Source organism: Pan troglodytes, chromosome 22, assembly GCF_028858775.2.
Source record: "Pan troglodytes isolate AG18354 chromosome 22, NHGRI_mPanTro3-v2.0_pri, whole genome shotgun sequence".
NCBI classification, from domain to species: Eukaryota; Metazoa; Chordata; class Mammalia; order Primates; family Hominidae; genus Pan; species Pan troglodytes.
The window spans coordinates 40731409-40748245 of record NC_072420.2 but is presented as its reverse complement, the minus strand read 5'-3'; the positions used below and the strand labels follow the sequence as shown (position 1 = coordinate 40748245).

The 16837-nt window shown below is 43.6% G+C and overlaps 1 protein-coding gene across 5 annotated transcripts in view; it reads left to right on the top strand.

The window, feature by feature from the left end:
- The window catches only part of DSCAM (DS cell adhesion molecule), a 939729-nt gene that overhangs the window by 892972 nt on the left and 29920 nt on the right, over positions 1-16837 (top strand). For all 5 annotated transcript variants that reach the window (XM_054675091.2, XM_054675090.2, XM_016938555.4 and 2 more), the window contains 4 exons: positions 2399-2514; positions 6130-6279; positions 13944-14141; positions 15542-15844. In XM_054675091.2, coding sequence (XP_054531066.1) covers positions 2399-2514; positions 6130-6279; positions 13944-14141; positions 15542-15844 — 767 coding nt within the window. The remainder of the gene's footprint in view (positions 1-2398; positions 2515-6129; positions 6280-13943; positions 14142-15541; positions 15845-16837) is intronic.

Below are 16837 nucleotides of genomic sequence, written 5' to 3'. Positions count from 1 at the left end.
GGGGTAGCAGGGGAAGTGTGTTCTAAACAACGGAAACAGCCAAGTGCAAAGAGAAAGAAGAACTGTGAGTGAGTCCGGCCAGGCGCAGTGGCTCACACCTGTAATCCCAGCACTTTGGGAGGCTGAGGCGGGTGGATCACAAGGTCAGGAGATCGAGACAATTCTGGCTAACAGGGTGAAACCCGGTCTCTACTAAAAATACAAAAAAGCCAGACGTGGTGGCGGACACCTGTGGTCCCAGCTACTCGGGAGGCTGAGGAAGGAGAATGGTGTGAACCTGGGAGGTGGAGCTTGCAGTGAGCTGAGATCACACCACTGCACTCCAGCCTGGGCAACAGAGCAAGACTCCATCTCAAAAAAAAAAAAAAAAAGACTGCAGTGAACTGTGATTGCACCACTGCACTCCAGCCTGGGCGACAGAGCAAGACCCTGTCTCTAAAAACAATTAGCTTCTGAATCTCAAGGCTTGTTGGGCCGTTTTCTTATAGTCTTCTGAGGAGGAAGAATTTACCTCCAGCCTTGGTTGTCCTGGTTCGCAGAGTTGAATCATGTTCTAAATCTCGGTGCCAGCCAGTCGCAGTGGTTCACAGCCATTATTTAGCCTGCTTCCTGTGGCAATCTGGTAGCAGACCCCTTATTGTTGTTTAAGTATAGCCTGCACTTGGTGTTCATCGCTATTTAATAGAGCAGCCGCTGACTGCCTCATAACTATTCATGAAGAGCAGAAGGAACTAGCTCACACTTCTATTTTTGGTGCAAGGACAAGCTCAAGTCCCTAGTGAGGTTTCTAAACAGATCTTTGGGATATTCACAGAGGAGTAGTTCCCCATATGTTTTTGTGGAAATATAGCTTGTCTAAGCATGCCGTAAATGCAGCCCCCCAAGTAACCAAAATGCTCCTCATTTTATTTGATTATTTGAATTTTTCATTACTCTCTTTTTAACAAAATCAATAAATGACAAGTTAGTTAAGTCAGTAATTTGAAAGAGCATGGAGACCATGTGAAAAATCAGGACAAAACATTTGAATTTGGGCTCTGCATAATTAGCATGATGTAGGTACATAGCCCAGTTCCTTATCTGCAGAGCAAGCAATCTGGTTCAAGATCAAGTCCTAAGTAGGAATGTTGTACCTTTCAGAAGTTGTCTTTTTCATGGGATAATTTGCTTTTACTCAAATGAGGAGTATACATGGATCTCATCAGGCAAACATCTAAGGGGGTCCTTGAGTGACCTTCACTTTGGGATAATTAAAGTTCTTTCCACCACTTGGTTTAAGAGTGGATGAGTCCTCATTAACAAGGAAGGATCAGTGGAGGCAGAGCCCTGGGACTTGGGGTGAATGGCTCGGTTAGAGGGGAAAGCATTTAAAATGTAGCATTGAGTATTCCTATTTTGGTCTCCACTAAAAGTAACACAGAGGTAAACCATTATTGAGTTAACTAGGCTCCAGAAATCTTTCTCAAAACCAGTGTTAACAACAATTGAGCCGGATTGATGGATGCCATAGATTATGCCATTGATTGGATTATCCAAGTGACTGCTGCTTCTTAGAGGATGCTTCAGTAAATACTATTTGAACATCTAGTAAAGTCTTATTATTCTGTAAAGACTGAACAACCACCCTTCTAATGTGGATTGCTAATTAAGGTCTTTATTGACTTTTTTAGATTTTTGTGCAACGTGGAGTTTTTTTTTAACTGCAGGCTACAACTGAATCCGATTCTACCATGCAGTTTTACTACTTATTTTCATTTACTTTTAGAGAACAGCTCACTCTAAGAGTAATTTTCTGGTACACAAATTTTGAGATTAAATTATGATAGTAATTGCTTTTTTTCTATTCTAAAATGTACTATCAGTTAGGAAAACTAATGTCAGGGAAGCTAACAAGGTTTGTGATTTGCTTCTAGAACAAAAATAAAATGATACCAGATATAAACACAAATCCATTAGTAAAACTCCCATCCGACAAACAGCTGGTGCACGTGCTTTTTCCCTCACCATCTTTGGAATATCTGGTGCTTTATTCCTCACCATCACTGGAATATCTCACATCTGACAAATGAAAATGCTGTTGGTTTTTAATTGCTTTTCATTTGTTTCATTTAGCATTTACACAAGAAATGAGAACTTTCTAAAGATTCTATTGGTAGATATAGAGCCAATCTCTATTGACAATTTGTATTTTCTGAAACTCCCCAGCCAGCTGAAATTTAATATTAATAAATAACATTTGAATGAAGGAAACATTTTCATAGTATGTACTTTTTCTGTTCCCCTCCCCACAAGGTATTTGTATATTTAGACAATAAACTAAGTTGGTATACAGGTGCATGTTGGTAGAATGTTAACACTGAACTGGATTTGTTAATGCATTACCCCATTTTATTCCCAGTAAGAATACCCGGACTTCAGATACGTTAAGCAAGCAACAGCAGACCCTGCGAATGCACATCGACATACCCAGGGCTCAGCTTTTGATTGAAGAGAGAGACACGATGGAGACCATTGGTAAGGTGCCCTATTTGCCACTTTACACAAAGTGGCTGCCACAGCCATGCCTTCTCAATCCAAACCCTAGGGTGTGGGAAATATTAGGAGAGCGTCTTGAAGGCTACATGAGTACCAAAGCTAGAAGGTAGAGAATTGTTCTTGTGAAGAAGAATCAGTACCAGCAAATGTGCAGAAAATTTGACTTATATATACCACCATATATGCCAATATGCCAGTCAGTTCCAGGCATTTGGGACAGAAATCCCTCAGCTCTGATCCATTTGGGATCTTTCCAGGGGAGGCTACGGATGCCACTCCAAGGAATAAATATCTGTAATCGAATACACATCAATCCAGAAGGCCTGCACTCTAAAGCCCCAGGTTGAAAATCCACTCCGTGCCCCCCTCATCAACTCTGATAATGCAAGCCTTCATTAAATAAAACTTTTAAACTGTACTTAACACTTAAACAAACACATGTCTTTGTACAGGGTATCTTCCCCCACACCAGTGCCCCAGAAACATCCTGCAGCTGTTTCCCCAGCAGCACTTTGGGAAAAACACCAGGGCCCTAGTTTTAGGGTTTCAGAACAGCCACCTTGAGGTTTTCTGGCTTGTTCAACCAGAACCCAGGTATCTTCACTCTTCCCAGCCTCTTTCCACCTGAAGTCCATTACCCCACACTGCCTGCCTCGATTATTCTATTTATTCTGGAGTGAAATACCTTATATTTCCTTTCCAATAATAATGAGAAGAATAGCTAACATGTATTGAGAATTCTGTAAATGTCACATAGTTTTTATAAGCACTTCATGTGCATTACTTAATTTAACCTTTCAACCAACATATGAAAGAAGTCTTGCTTTTGTAACCAAGATGTAGAGAGGTCTGTGTAGCTTTCCAAGGTCACGGAGACAGGCGCAGAACCAGGTTCCCCACCTGGCCACACTCACCACCATGCTGTCTGTCTCCAATGACAGCTAGCACAGCAGCAGGCCACCTGCTTCCACACCAACAGGCTGCTTCCAAGAAACCCTCAACCAGAAGTTATCCAAGCTTTTGAGTGCCCATGGAAACACCCTGAGGCAGGCTCTGAGGCTGCCTCTTTTCAAACCTGGCTATGTTTGTTTTGGAAGGTGTTTGCTGGCATGAGTCCCAGGACAACCCTTTCTTGTGGTCTGGATAAACTGCCTGACTCTCAGCACATAGCCCAGCTGCCTCCTGCCGGGAAGGCAGTGGTAAGAGACCAGGTGGGCAGAACACCTCCTCCATCAACCATCACCCTTCTACTGCCCCACCCACCACTGGAGACATCTTGACCTAATGGCTCCTAAATTCTAAGGCCTGGGTTCCCCTGGCTGAAGTCACATTTGGTCCAGGCATAGCAGCACTTGAAGAAAGATTGGTCAAGTCCAAAGTGGCTCTTGATCAGCTAACTTCAGTGAAACACTTCAGTTAAACCATGTATGGGAGGTGGCACTACCTGCCCTAAAGTACACAAGATTTTGTTAGCTTGCTTGTATCAGGACAAGGGATAAGCTACTATGTTTTGCTTTTGATTATCTTTTTTTGGGAAAGGGGAAGGTATACCTGGAATCTCTTTTGTTTCACCCAGTAGATTGGGCATTAAAACTAAAAATTTCCTTTGAAAAAATTTCAAAAATTAGAATGTAATTCCTTTGACCATATAATTTTATAAGTCATTTATATGCATTATTTAATTTAACCCTTCCAGCCAACATAGGAAAAGTTTCTTTTGTAACTGAGACGTAGAGAGGTTACATAGTTTGTGGAGGTCACCATGGTTATATAACACGGTTACAATATTTGCTAAATGCGCCTCACTAGACAATAATCCTACATATGGCTATGAAAACAGCTAGCTAGGCAGATGCCATGAGTGGTCTATGGCCTTCCAAGAGCTGGTCACTGGGGGCTTAACACCAGAGGAAGCCTGCCAGTCATTTCCATTTGTAAATATGACCCTTAGCCAGAGATCCATCCCAGTCCATGCAGGATCATGTATCAGCAAGAGCCCTTGGCCTCCTTGTGATGCCTGACAATTGGTCGATGGCATTTTCTAATTACTGGGAAGTGGAACTGTGGTGCTTCAAAATGCTCTGGGCTCTGACCACAAGAATCCAATATTACAGTGACATTAATTTCCAGCTAGAATGAATGGTTAACCTCATGCTCAGACAGGCGCCCAAAATTTTCCATGAAAAGTGTGTAACCTAGCCCCGCTGATCATCTGGTGTGATCTAAAAGGGCCTGCCTGCTAGAAACTGTGAAATATCCCATCATTAATGAAAAACAAATGTAGACACGGAGCCTCTCGTGCTGGGTCCAGTTGTAGGAAGCTGTCTCTGTGGAAGAGCCACCCTCTTTGAGGAGTCGAGTGACCGCCACGGGGCCGGACCTCCAAGCCAAGCCCAGGCGCCTGTTGTGGTGCCAACCTCACCGCACCATGCACTGGGATACTCACAGACATCTTGGCAGCCTTTCCTCTATTTCTCTGCCAGGAAATTTTATTCTAACTTTGAGAGGCTTTCCTTTCCTGCCAGAGACTGAGTAATTGGATTTTGTAAGGTTCATTCTGTTCAGAGCCTTTTTTTGGGCACAGAAGTCGAGCTGTGTTGTTTACGACTTTCGCATCCCTGTTGCAGTGTCAGGGCAGGGCTGCAGTATGGTCCCTGCTGACTGATAAACTCTTAGCAACAGCATCCTGGGCTGCAGTCTTTGAAAATTTATGAAAAATCTGTATATCCTAGCCAAAGTCTCCCTTGGAGTAAAAAAGCTTTTTAAAAAGTATGAAACATATCACAAGGTAGTAATGAGAATCCTGGCCCACCAAATAATGACCCAGCTCAAACAGCAGCTCCTGCTCTAAGCACTAAGATGCCCAGAACCCATCCAAACCCAGGCTCCTGCCTCGCTCACCTTCAAGTGCCCACGGCAGTAGGACTTGGGAAGTCTGACAAGTGAATCATGTAGGAGAAGTCAGTTAATGGATGTTCTAGAGTGCTTAAAGCTTACAGGAGGTGGGAAGAAAAGGAACATACCTTGAGTCCTTTAAAATAGAGCAATCAATAAGCTCTGAAGGCTGGCATGTTTTCTTCTCTTTTATTTCCCCTCCAAACATTAGCCAAGTTCAGAATGAGAGCAAACCTCAGTAGAGAGAACTGTAGTGGCGATTTTCTAGTCCTGCAAACAGAGCTTCCCAGCAGCCAAAGGGACCTGTCTTCATTGACAGCCTCATCACTGGTGAGGGGGCTGGCATTGCAGATGTCTCAGAGAAGCTTTTGACAAACACATAAATCCAGAGTTCAAATCAATGTTAGCTTAATGAAAAGCCAAGCCCAAAGAGAAAAGAGAGCTCCTTCTCTGCATAGTCATGGTTCTTCTTAGCTCATTGCTCCCAAAGCCAACCCCTAGGAAGAAGCTTCTATTCCTAGCACTCTAGAGTAATGCTAATTCAGTGCTTGAATTTGCAATCATTTTTGTCACTTTAGATGGGGCTATTATTGTGGTTGTCATTAACAATAACACAAGTGCCTCAGGAGAGGAAAGGCCAGGGAGTGGTTGGAAGGGAGATAAACGTGTTTGGCTTTCTGTGTTCCTGCCATCCTGTAGATGATCGCTCCACGGTTCTGTTGACGGATGCTGACTTTGGAGAGGCAGCTAAGCAGAAGTCCCTGACGGTCACTCACACGGTCCATTACCAATCCGTGTCTCAGGCCACTGGGCCCTTAGTGGATGTTTCAGACGCTCGGCCGGGAACGAGTGAGTGGTCAACAACGCTTAAAATGTGTGGGTGTTAACAATGCTGAAAGCATAGTAATGTTCTTTCTCTCTCAAATGAAAATGTGTGGCTTTTCATACCTATGCCTGAGAAACAAATGGGTATAATAACATCCCTAATTGGGATAATGAGCTGTTATTGATGGATCTTGGCTGTTATTATGTCAGTTGAATTACTGTTAGTATTGGTTACTATAAAAAGTGCTAGAAATTTCAGGTACATGTATTTATTTTTTTAATTTAGGCAACACAGAAAAGGAAAAAAGTAATCTACTTTAGTGTGTATCTGCTGTATGCCAGTATCGGGATAGAACGATGATATCATGCACGTTATCTTTGCAACAATCCTGTAAGATACTTACTCGTGAAGCAGGTATCATAGCCTCTATTCTGCAGATGAGAAAACTGTAGCCTCAGATAAATTATGCAAAGAGTATAAAGTTGCACACATAAGTAGTAAAACCAAGATTCAGAAACAGACCCATCTATCCCCAAAGCTTATGCTTTTGCCCCTGAACACGCTGTTTGAGAAAAATTATAATTCTAGTTAATGTGAAGATTATGTTGGATTTTGTTATTAATATTTGCATCCATAATATATGGAAATTAATTACTGCAATGAAGGTGAATCCCCTAATATGTATCTAGAGCTTATTAATTAGATACTCTTATTTCTTCATAATTGGAATCGTTCCTAAATCTCTTTAAAGACTGAGAAATTGATGTCCTGATTATTATCATTTTGGAAACTTTGACGTCTAGCTTTCAAATCTCTAATCAATTTCTTTGCAAAAATTTACATTCTTAGAATAGTGTGTTATTATTAGAAAAATAACTATTATAATGTTAAAAGCTATTCTTCATAAATCCTAGCTTGGGAAGCATTTGCAAAATGCAGTGAGCTTTATGAAGTAAACCCATTGCCTACGAAATAACATTGTAATATACAGAAAACAGTTTCAGCAGGCATTGAAATTCATTTAAAAAATGTTTTCAAGAATATTCTACATTCTAAAGAAGTCTTTCACCTCTTCCTTTTGTCTAATCTTCTTACCCCCTTTCTTCTTTGATCACATTAATACATTCTGAAGACATAAACGGGATATGAGTGGGAATTAGCTTTGCAAAGGGGTGTGTGCCAGAGCCTTCCTCTTAAAAAATGATCCAGACTGGGCGCAGTGGCTCAATCCCAGCACTTTGGGAGGCTGAGGCGGTCGGATCACGAGGTCAGGAGATTGAGACCATCCTGGCTAACATGGTGAAACCCCGTCTCTACTAAAAATACGAAAAATTAGCTGGCCTGGTGGCGGGCACCTGTAGTCCCAGCTACTCAGAAGGCTGAGGCAGGAGAATGGCGTGAACCTGGGAGGCAGAGCTTGCAGTGAGCTGAGATCACGCCACTGCACTCTAGCCTGGACGACAGAGCGAGACTCTGTCTCCAAAAAAAAAAAAGATTCAAGGGCTTTGACATCTCTTCAGCCGTTGGCTTCTCCCTTGTGAACTGCCTGGTGTGGCTTGCTGCTACTCCAAGACACTGCTCCAATGGGTTTAAGAGCCACTTTTTTGCTGCTAAATCAGAAAAAGTTACAGATATTGAAAGGATTAGATTTTTAGAGCGATGCAGCGTTGGCTTCAGCATTCTGTTGGAAACGGTGGCAGAAGAGCAGGCAAAAGAGACAACAGAGCAGATGCCCTGGGTCTCGTTCTCCACCTTTACATGCATCAGAATCACCTGGTGCCTATTTAAATATCAGTTCCAGGCCTCCCCCGAGAGATTCTGGCCTAGGAATCCGCATGGTAACAGACACCCTGGGTGATTCTGATGCTGGCCGTTTGGACCCCACATTGAGAAACACTGCCCCAAGGGTTAGAAATGTTTCCTGCATGTAACGCAGCAGGGCAGGACCCCTCCGGCACATCAGTTCTTCCTGCCAGGTAAAAAGCAACATGCATTTCTGCTTCCCTGTCAATGGTCAGCTAGCAGCCGAGAATGCATAAAGCTAGTCATAAATAGTTAAGACAGGAGAAACAGCAGCCCAAAACAAAAGCACTGGCAACCTTCCAGCTGCATGGTCAGCCCCAGAATAATGGGGAAGTTGATTTGTTGGCATGTAAAATATCAACAGAGACATGAACCGGAGTCACAGCAGATACTGTAAACCAGTGGTCAGCGAGTGCCAGGCAGGACGCACATGGGAGGGACATGTGTGTATATCTCATGGCTATAAAGTTGGAAGCAGGGCTGGAAATGTTAATGCATTCATTCAGCACTCAAAAGTATTTATTCAGGTTTCACTTTACGTATATGGCTCAGTGCTGTATGATGGAGATACACCATGAGTAAGATGCAAAAAGACATTCATTTCATCCTAGTCAGGGGCAGACATTAGACATGGAACTAAAGTAGTTTTCCTTTCTCAGTAAGTCCTAGACAGAAAGAGAATGAAGCCATGGTGAGTCAGCGGGCGTGTGGAGCAGTGGGAGGGGCTCTCCTGGGTCCAAGTCATTCAGGAGAACTTCCAGTGAGGGGAAGACAAGAAACAAGATCAGAGTCACAGCAGGAGCAGAGGGGGCAGCAGGGAAAACTCCCAAGGTTCCCTGCATGATGAGGATGGAAGTGGCACTGGAGCACAGTGAAAGGCAGGGAAAAGGTGAGACAGAGAAACAGCTGTCCTCATCTTTCAGGGTCCCCTAAGCCAGTGCCTGGCAGGTGCATTTCATTCTGAGAGTGCTGAGATGCTGTCCCTGGGGCTTAGCCTGATGATCACAGGGAAACACTATAGCTTATAGAACTATGTTTCTGTCCTTTGTGCTGAATTTCACTAAATGATGTTTACCAACATCAAGCAAATCTACTCAAATGCATGCATCAGTCTCTGGTTCCCCCCTCACTCTCCAAATTGAGCTTATTAATTTAGCATTTGCAAAACCCTCTGTATTAGTAAAAGATCTGCTGGATCATTGTTTTCATTAAATCTTCCTCAAAAACCACAGTGTGAGGGACTGACAACACTCCGTGTTTTATTTAGAGTTAGAAATGGTAGGTGACTGGCCCTACAGTGGGTTCAAGAGTGAAACCCATGAACTTTCTGAAGCACAGTCCCCCACTAGCTTCTTGCACCAGAGCTTCTCACCTCTGCCCAGGTGTTTATACCTCTGTGAATTCCATGGAGCCGGTTCTTCTCACCACAGTTTGGCATACTTGCAGAGAATCATTTGTATTCTCTATTTTCTCAGCTGGAGAACACATCGTGATTCTATTTTATATGTTAGGACTGTGTTGTCATTGCAAGAATTCTTTAAGAAAAGCATCTAAAACATGTTGCTTGCATACCAGAATGACTGCATTGTAGAAGTTATGTTTCTAGGCATTTTATTAGTTTGCCAGAGGGTTGCAACAGATTCTTATGAGGATGGAAGAAATCATAACAATTTGCTATTTATCTCTGTCAGTAGTGAAAACACATCCCTTGGCTGGTTCTGCTGCACTGATTACTTCTCTGTCTTTCCTGTGGATTATAATACACTGGAAAACTAGGACTCTATCCATGTCCTCATCCCCATACCAGCCACAGTGTCTGACACAGGCATGTAGTGGATAAATACCAATCAGCCATCAAGTTCTGAGATCAGAACAATGGGAATGGAAAAGAAAAGACATTGAGTCATGTTTGCTGCATAGGAATCATGGGCACGGCCAGCTGTGCCTGTCCCATGTGCCCGGAGCACCTGGGCACATTAATCTCATTTAAACTTCAGGACAGCTCTTAACATGGGTGATGACATCACCTAGTCTCAGAGACTAGGGGATTAGGCAGGTCTGTCTGACAAGGTCACTTGGCAGCGACACAGCCAGGGAGTAGTGAATATGAACTTCCAGCCCAGGCAGCCTAATTCCAAAGCTCTCACTCTCAGTCATTCTACGTGGCCTTTAGGTAGAGATACTACATATAGGATATGTAGAGACTAAAGAAAGAATAGACTTCACATTCAATGACAAGAGCTTACAACATGGACTTGAATCTTTATTGCTGAGACTTTGAAAGAAAAAATGCCCTCTGTTACCCAGGATGGGACTAGCAGTGGCCCTGAGGGAAATACCTGGGGTGGGTGAGGTGCATCCAGTGGTCCAGGATGTAATAAGTGCTAGATAAATATTTTTTGGTTACATGAGGGAGTGTTCAGATCTCCCAGTTTCATCCTCTCTCTGAGACAACTAGTAAATTCGTTATGTAAAGCTGGACCTCCACAGCTGCAAGATATGGAAACCAATGGCACAGATGAAAGCAGATTAATACCATGATCACAGTACACATGACATGTTCTGTAACCTATTATCTACAAAATCCTCTCTCATCCCAAACTCAGGATAATTAAAATAATCTGATTCAATGGGCAGAAGCTTAATTAGGGTTCAAACCCCATGTTGAAAGGCCATGAGCTATTTATATCCTGTGCCCTCCAACTCATGGGCTGCTGAGCAGGCATGAAGTTTAATCACCGAGTTTTATTTATATTAGAATGCTGGGAGCCTAACAGAATACTTTCCATGAAGGGGCAGTAAATCCCAGCGTTTATTTGCTTAGTAGATGAGCTAGTGAGTTACACAAAAAAGGCTTCCCTTGGAATCCAAGTAAAAATTATATTTTAGCTGCTATCTTAGTCATTAATTATCATACAGCAGAGTTCAGTTCAGGTACAAAACAATGGCTCCAAAAACCAAATTATTAAAAAATAAATGTGTCAAATACCCCAGTATTCTACATACTGAGGCAATTTTGACCCTAGGATGCCTGCCTAGCGCAGAACAGAACTGAGGGCTGTGGTTTAAGGAAACTAATATCATGACCTAAATTTTCAACATTATCAGGCCACCAGTAAAACTGTCCTCATCTAGAAAAAAGAGATTATGAATAAAATTAACTTGAAAAGAGACCAGGCTTTGAATCAAGGCTGCATGTGCGACTTTCCCATGGAATTTTCCAAGTAGGGTGATCTCAATGAGGAAAGGGGCTATGACAGTGAAGATCTTTGCCCCACCATTGGGGAGTGAGCTCAAGCAGAAGAAATGAGGGTCAAGGTTTGGGGGACTGGAGAAAATAAGTGTATCCTTGAAGTGGGACTAGCAAACTATACCCCCCAACCACCCCCCAACTTCCATGCCAGAAGTAAACCTGCTCAGAATGAGCTACAACAGTTGTAGTTGCAAGAAACTTAAAGAAGAATAAAAATGAGAATTTTCAAAACTTATGTAAGGGACTGGGTAATTTTCTGGAAAAGACTCATTAGCATTTAAATAACAAGCTTCACTTATTTAAGCTCCACTTATCAAGTCGATAGTGCCTGGAAGACATTTAGCCTCTTCCCCATCATAATGTTTTTCTGTCTTTTTGAGGGCCTCTTTCCTAGCATTTCGGTGAAGAAACCCAATTATCATTCATATCTGGTTGTGAAGAGCTCCAGCATAACTCATTTACATTCTCATCAAGGCCAAAAAAATCTTCTAATGAAGTCTTCCATGGAATTGTGCAAGTAAGGGATGAAATGTGTCTTAAAATCAATGCCCCAGAGAATATTTACCAATATTGAGTATTCTGATGATTTAGGAGATCTTAAAATCTATCTCTTTGGCTGCCGTCTTAACGTACCTCTCCAGCAACACAGAATGATAGATTAGATTCAAAGTCGAATTAACTAGAAACTTGCAATGAGGAAATCTCCCGTTTAAAAACAAAGTCATTGCACCTTCCCAGTGTTAGCCTTTCACATTCCAACATGGAATTATAAGCAAGCCAGGGTCATGTAGACACAGCACTAGGAAACTTAGACACTCAGGATTTGGCCATATGTGGTCAAGTAACAGGCATTATCTGAACTGAAAAGGCAGAAGGTTTGGGTTATAGTTTTATCACGTTAACAGCTATGTCACTTCTCTCTGAGCTTCCATTGCCTTCATAAAGTGACCCTAGGTCTATGAATTCCTTCAGAAAACTCTGTATGTCAGGGATTATTGTAGGCTCTATGAATGGATCCACAGAGGGATACCATTGCCCCTGCCCTGGAGACACTGCCAGGCTCATGAAAGCACATAAATAAATCGGTGCAATAACATTACAGGCTGGCCCTGTCGGTTTTGCTCCTTTGAAACTTCATGAGAGCCCAACAGTGAATACAGTCTGCTGGGTTTAGAAGTGGCCAGACCATACTGAAATATAACTGTATCAAACTGCTCTTGAGAAGAAGAGAATTCAAAGGTAGAAAAGACCCATCTAGGACCTTAAGCTGCCTCCAGGCTGGAGCCCCAGAAAAATCATTCCAGGTAACTGAACCTCTCTCATTTTCCACAGAATTCCAGAAGAGGCGATGTTGTAGCCCATTCTGGTACCTGACAGTCTCTGCTGGTGGAACATCCTTCTTCTTACCTCACCAAAGGGTTGAGCTAAGAACTCCGTCCACCCCATAGACTTGCTGCCTTTGGTTCCAGATTTAGAGAAAATGAAACCCATCTGGCACCAGCTTAACCCTTTGTTCTCCATATTAAATAACCCAAGTTGTCTCTGTTAAAGTTAGGACAATTCTATTGAAGAGATGTGCTATCATAGGCAAGGGCTTAAGGAGAGTTGGGACATAAAAATATGGTCCCTCTGCTTTAGGAGCTTTCAACTTAATGAATAAAACAGTCATCATTAAAACAATGAGTAGTAATATGAGAAACAAAAATACAGGCAACATCTGTATTAATTTCCTAGAGCTGTTTTAACGTAGTACCACCAAATGGGTGGCTTCATAGCACAGAAATGTATTTGCTTGCAGCTGTAGCACTCCAGTCTCCACCTGCATCATCCCATGGCCCTCTCCCCTCCTGTGTCTGTGTCCTCTTCTTATAAGGACACCAGTCACAGTGGATTAAGGGCCAACCCTATTCCAATATGACCTTGTCTTAGCTAATTTCATCTGTGATGACCTTATTTCCAAACCAGATCACACATTCTGAGGTCCTGGGGGTTAGGACATGAACATGTCTTTTGGGGGGACGTGATTCACGCAAAACAACACCTAAGGATGTAGAAAGGAGGTCATGTTAGAACACATTGGGCTGAGCTTCCTCGCTTTACAGAATATGATGATGCCCAGGAAGTTTAAATGATGTGCATCGGGTCATAACGTTATTTTTTGTACTATCATCAATTGCAGTTGCAAACATCGTAACCAAAGTACCTCTCTCAAGTCATTCTCTAGCACAGTAATTGGTTTTATTTTCTTTATAATCCTCAACACTATTTGAAATTTTCTTGTTTTGTCCTGTAATTGTTGTCAGTCTCCCCTCATTCCATTTCTAGCTTTTAATGTTAGAAGGGTCATAACATTATTAAAGGCCAAGAGCAAGACTCAAATATGTAACTTCTGAATCCAAGTAGGGTGTTCTTTTCCCTGCAGGGCTGATTAAACACGTAAGTATCAGATGAAGGTTTCAAGCCATAAAGGAAAGGGAAAGTATCCTCTGCACAGGAGAAGTCAAGGAAATTTTCCTGGAGGGCGTGGGCGAGTCGGCAGTGCTGGGTGGGTGGCACTGACCTCTACTCTTGCTCTCAGCTGACCACACTCCTCTGCAGACAAAGACAGACATGATTCTTGGCTCTTCACAGATCCCACCACCAGGAGGAATGCCAAGGCTGGGCCCACAGCAAGAAACCGCTATGCCAGCCAGTGGACCCTCAACCGACCCCACCCCACCATCTCAGCACACACCCTCACCACAGACTGGAGGCTGCCAACACCCAGGGCTGCAGGATCAGTAGACAAAGAGAGCGACAGTTACAGCGTCAGCCCCTCACAAGACACAGGTAGGCCCTGACGCTGCCTCCTCCATCCCTGGGGACCAGCATGGCCCCCACACCTTGAGCTTCTTGGGCTCCTTGGGGAGCGGAGAGAGGGCTTCCTCCCTCTTACTTATGTTCTTTTGAAGGTCACTTTCAAATTGTTACGCGGTTTATCTAACAGTTACTAATACAACTGCACAGCCTTTACTCCACACAGGGCAAAACAGAGCCAAACTGCATCTATTCTGCAGGTGTCCTGAATCTTAGACCCAAGCTTATTTCTCCATTTAGTTCCTACCCCACTGGGAGAAAGAGAGACATTTTTAAATTTTTCACCCCCGTGATTGCAGTAGTTGCTGATTACACTCTGAGGGCGTCTGACCCATTACCATCTCCAAGATTAAGACACAGCACTTGAAGTTACATGATGAGGTCATAGCACCCTCTATAGGGAACACAGGCTGATCCGTTTGACAATTAAACGGGTTGGTTTAAAGGTAAGTCATCCAGTCTATGCCATCAACCACCAAGTTTTCACTTCAGAGAGAAGACAGGCACTAAGAATAGCACCGGGTTGCCCACCACCCCCTCTTAAATTTTGAAAAGAAATTACATCTGAATCTAATAGCTGTAGGAAATTTTAATACTCATTTTTCTTTTGTTCTTGATGATATACTTCAAAAACAGTGTTCCAGAGGAGGATCGTCGCCATGTGAATTTATTTTTATGGCTGTGATTTCTCTTAGAAGAGTCTCAGAGTTCCACACAGAGGAGACCCTAAAACTTTTTAGTGCATTTGAAATGCAGACATCTCCCTGACCAAGATGGCGTGGCCCAGCTCAAAGGCATGTGGGCACCAGTTTTTGTCCTGATGGTTTTCTAGTCCCCATAAAGGGTAATCACAACAGAAGACGCATCCCAGGGGTCGGGGGCCATTCTGGCTTGTGGCCAATTTCCGTGCAACATGACATCTTTATTTCTAAATATCATCACATCTTCCTTCCTGAGCTGAGGCCCCAGAAGCTGAACTGCAGCTCAAATCATTCATGCCAATTAAAGAGTCTCTAGGGCACAGATCCATTTGCAGGTTGGAGCAGAGAGGGGGCTGCTGCCGCTCCTACTGTTTTCACTAAAAGCAGGATTTTTTTAAAGGGAAGGCGTTACTTATTTATGGAAATGTCCCAAGCTGGGACATCTGACTACAGCAATTTGGTTGCCACAAAGCTTCCCTTAGCCGGATCTGCTGAGACTTGTGAAGCTGGCCTCAGACTGCCTAAGGCAGGAGCCTCTGCCAAGGAGCTAGAACTCCTACCAGGTCCCACCATGATCTGGAAGAAAACAGCCCCAAGCCAGGAAGGGCCATGCCATTGGTTCAGACTTCTGATGGTGAGTCGTCCGTCTTGTTTTTCTCTTTCCTGGTGTAGATCGAGCAAGAAGCAGCATGGTCTCCACAGAAAGTGCCTCCTCCACTTACGAAGAACTGGCCAGGGCCTACGAACACGCCAAGATGGAAGAGCAACTGAGGCACGCCAAGTTCACCATCACGGAGTGCTTCATATCAGACACGTCATCTGAGCAGTTGACGGCAGGGACAAATGAGTACACGGACAGTCTGACCTCCAGCACCCCTTCCGAATCGGGAATCTGCAGGTTCACTGCATCTCCCCCCAAACCTCAGGATGGAGGAAGAGTAATGAATATGGCAGTTCCAAAGGCACATCGGCCAGGTAGGTGAGCAAGGCCACCTGGGGGCCGTCGCTTAGGGAAGTGCACCTTCCTGGTCCTCCCTCATCTGCTGTGAAAGCCCTTCTCAGTGTTCAGACCAAATGGGTGCTCCGTTTATGGATGGCTACATAACAAACCATCCCAAAGTTCACTGGATTAAAACTACAGCAGTCACTTACTTTGTTTATGAATCTGAAATTTGGGCGGGACCTAGTGAGGGTACCATGCTGCAGAGGCTCTCCTGGGGCTGGGGATCCACTTCCAAAGTGGCTCACCGACCTGGCTGTGTTCTCCCTGTGCTGGCCTCTCCACGAGGTGCTTTGGCTTCCTCACAGCATGGCGGCTGGGTTCTAGCAGCAAATGGTCCAAGATACAGTCTGTGGAAATAGCCAGTTTCCTTAGGTTGGGCCTGGAAACTGACACAGCTATCATTTCTGTCATATTCTATTGGGCAAGCAGTCACAGAGCCCAAGAAACCCTGATTCCAGAGAAAGAGGCCCCCACTGCTTGATGAGAAGACTGTCAAAAATGTGAGGGCTGTATTTTAAAACTGCGCCACTGAGGGCTTCTGAAAGGGGAGAGGTCTTACTATATAGTCAGTGTTTGGGACTTGGCCTCACTGAATTACACAAGGTGATGGTAACTGGCTAACATTAGGTCAGCCAGTAGTTTGGTCTTCAACTTGAACACCTGTGAATCGTCTGGGTTGTGAAAGCTGCAAATTTTGAGGTCAGCAAGGCATGGCAGATAATAGAATGCAGAGGCTAGAGAACAGGGTCAAAGGAGTGATGCGGACATGGGCCATTTCAGGGTTCACTACTGTCTAAAAGAAAAGACTCTAGCAAGGCCCTGCCAACTGATCGCAAGTGGAAATGGGGGTCTTAGTATGGACTTGTGTTTTAAGAGAAGCCAGAAATCTTGGTTTTATATGGAAATTCACAGCTTTTTAGTGTTGGCTTGGATATTTGTAAACCATTGTACAGGGCAAATAAAAC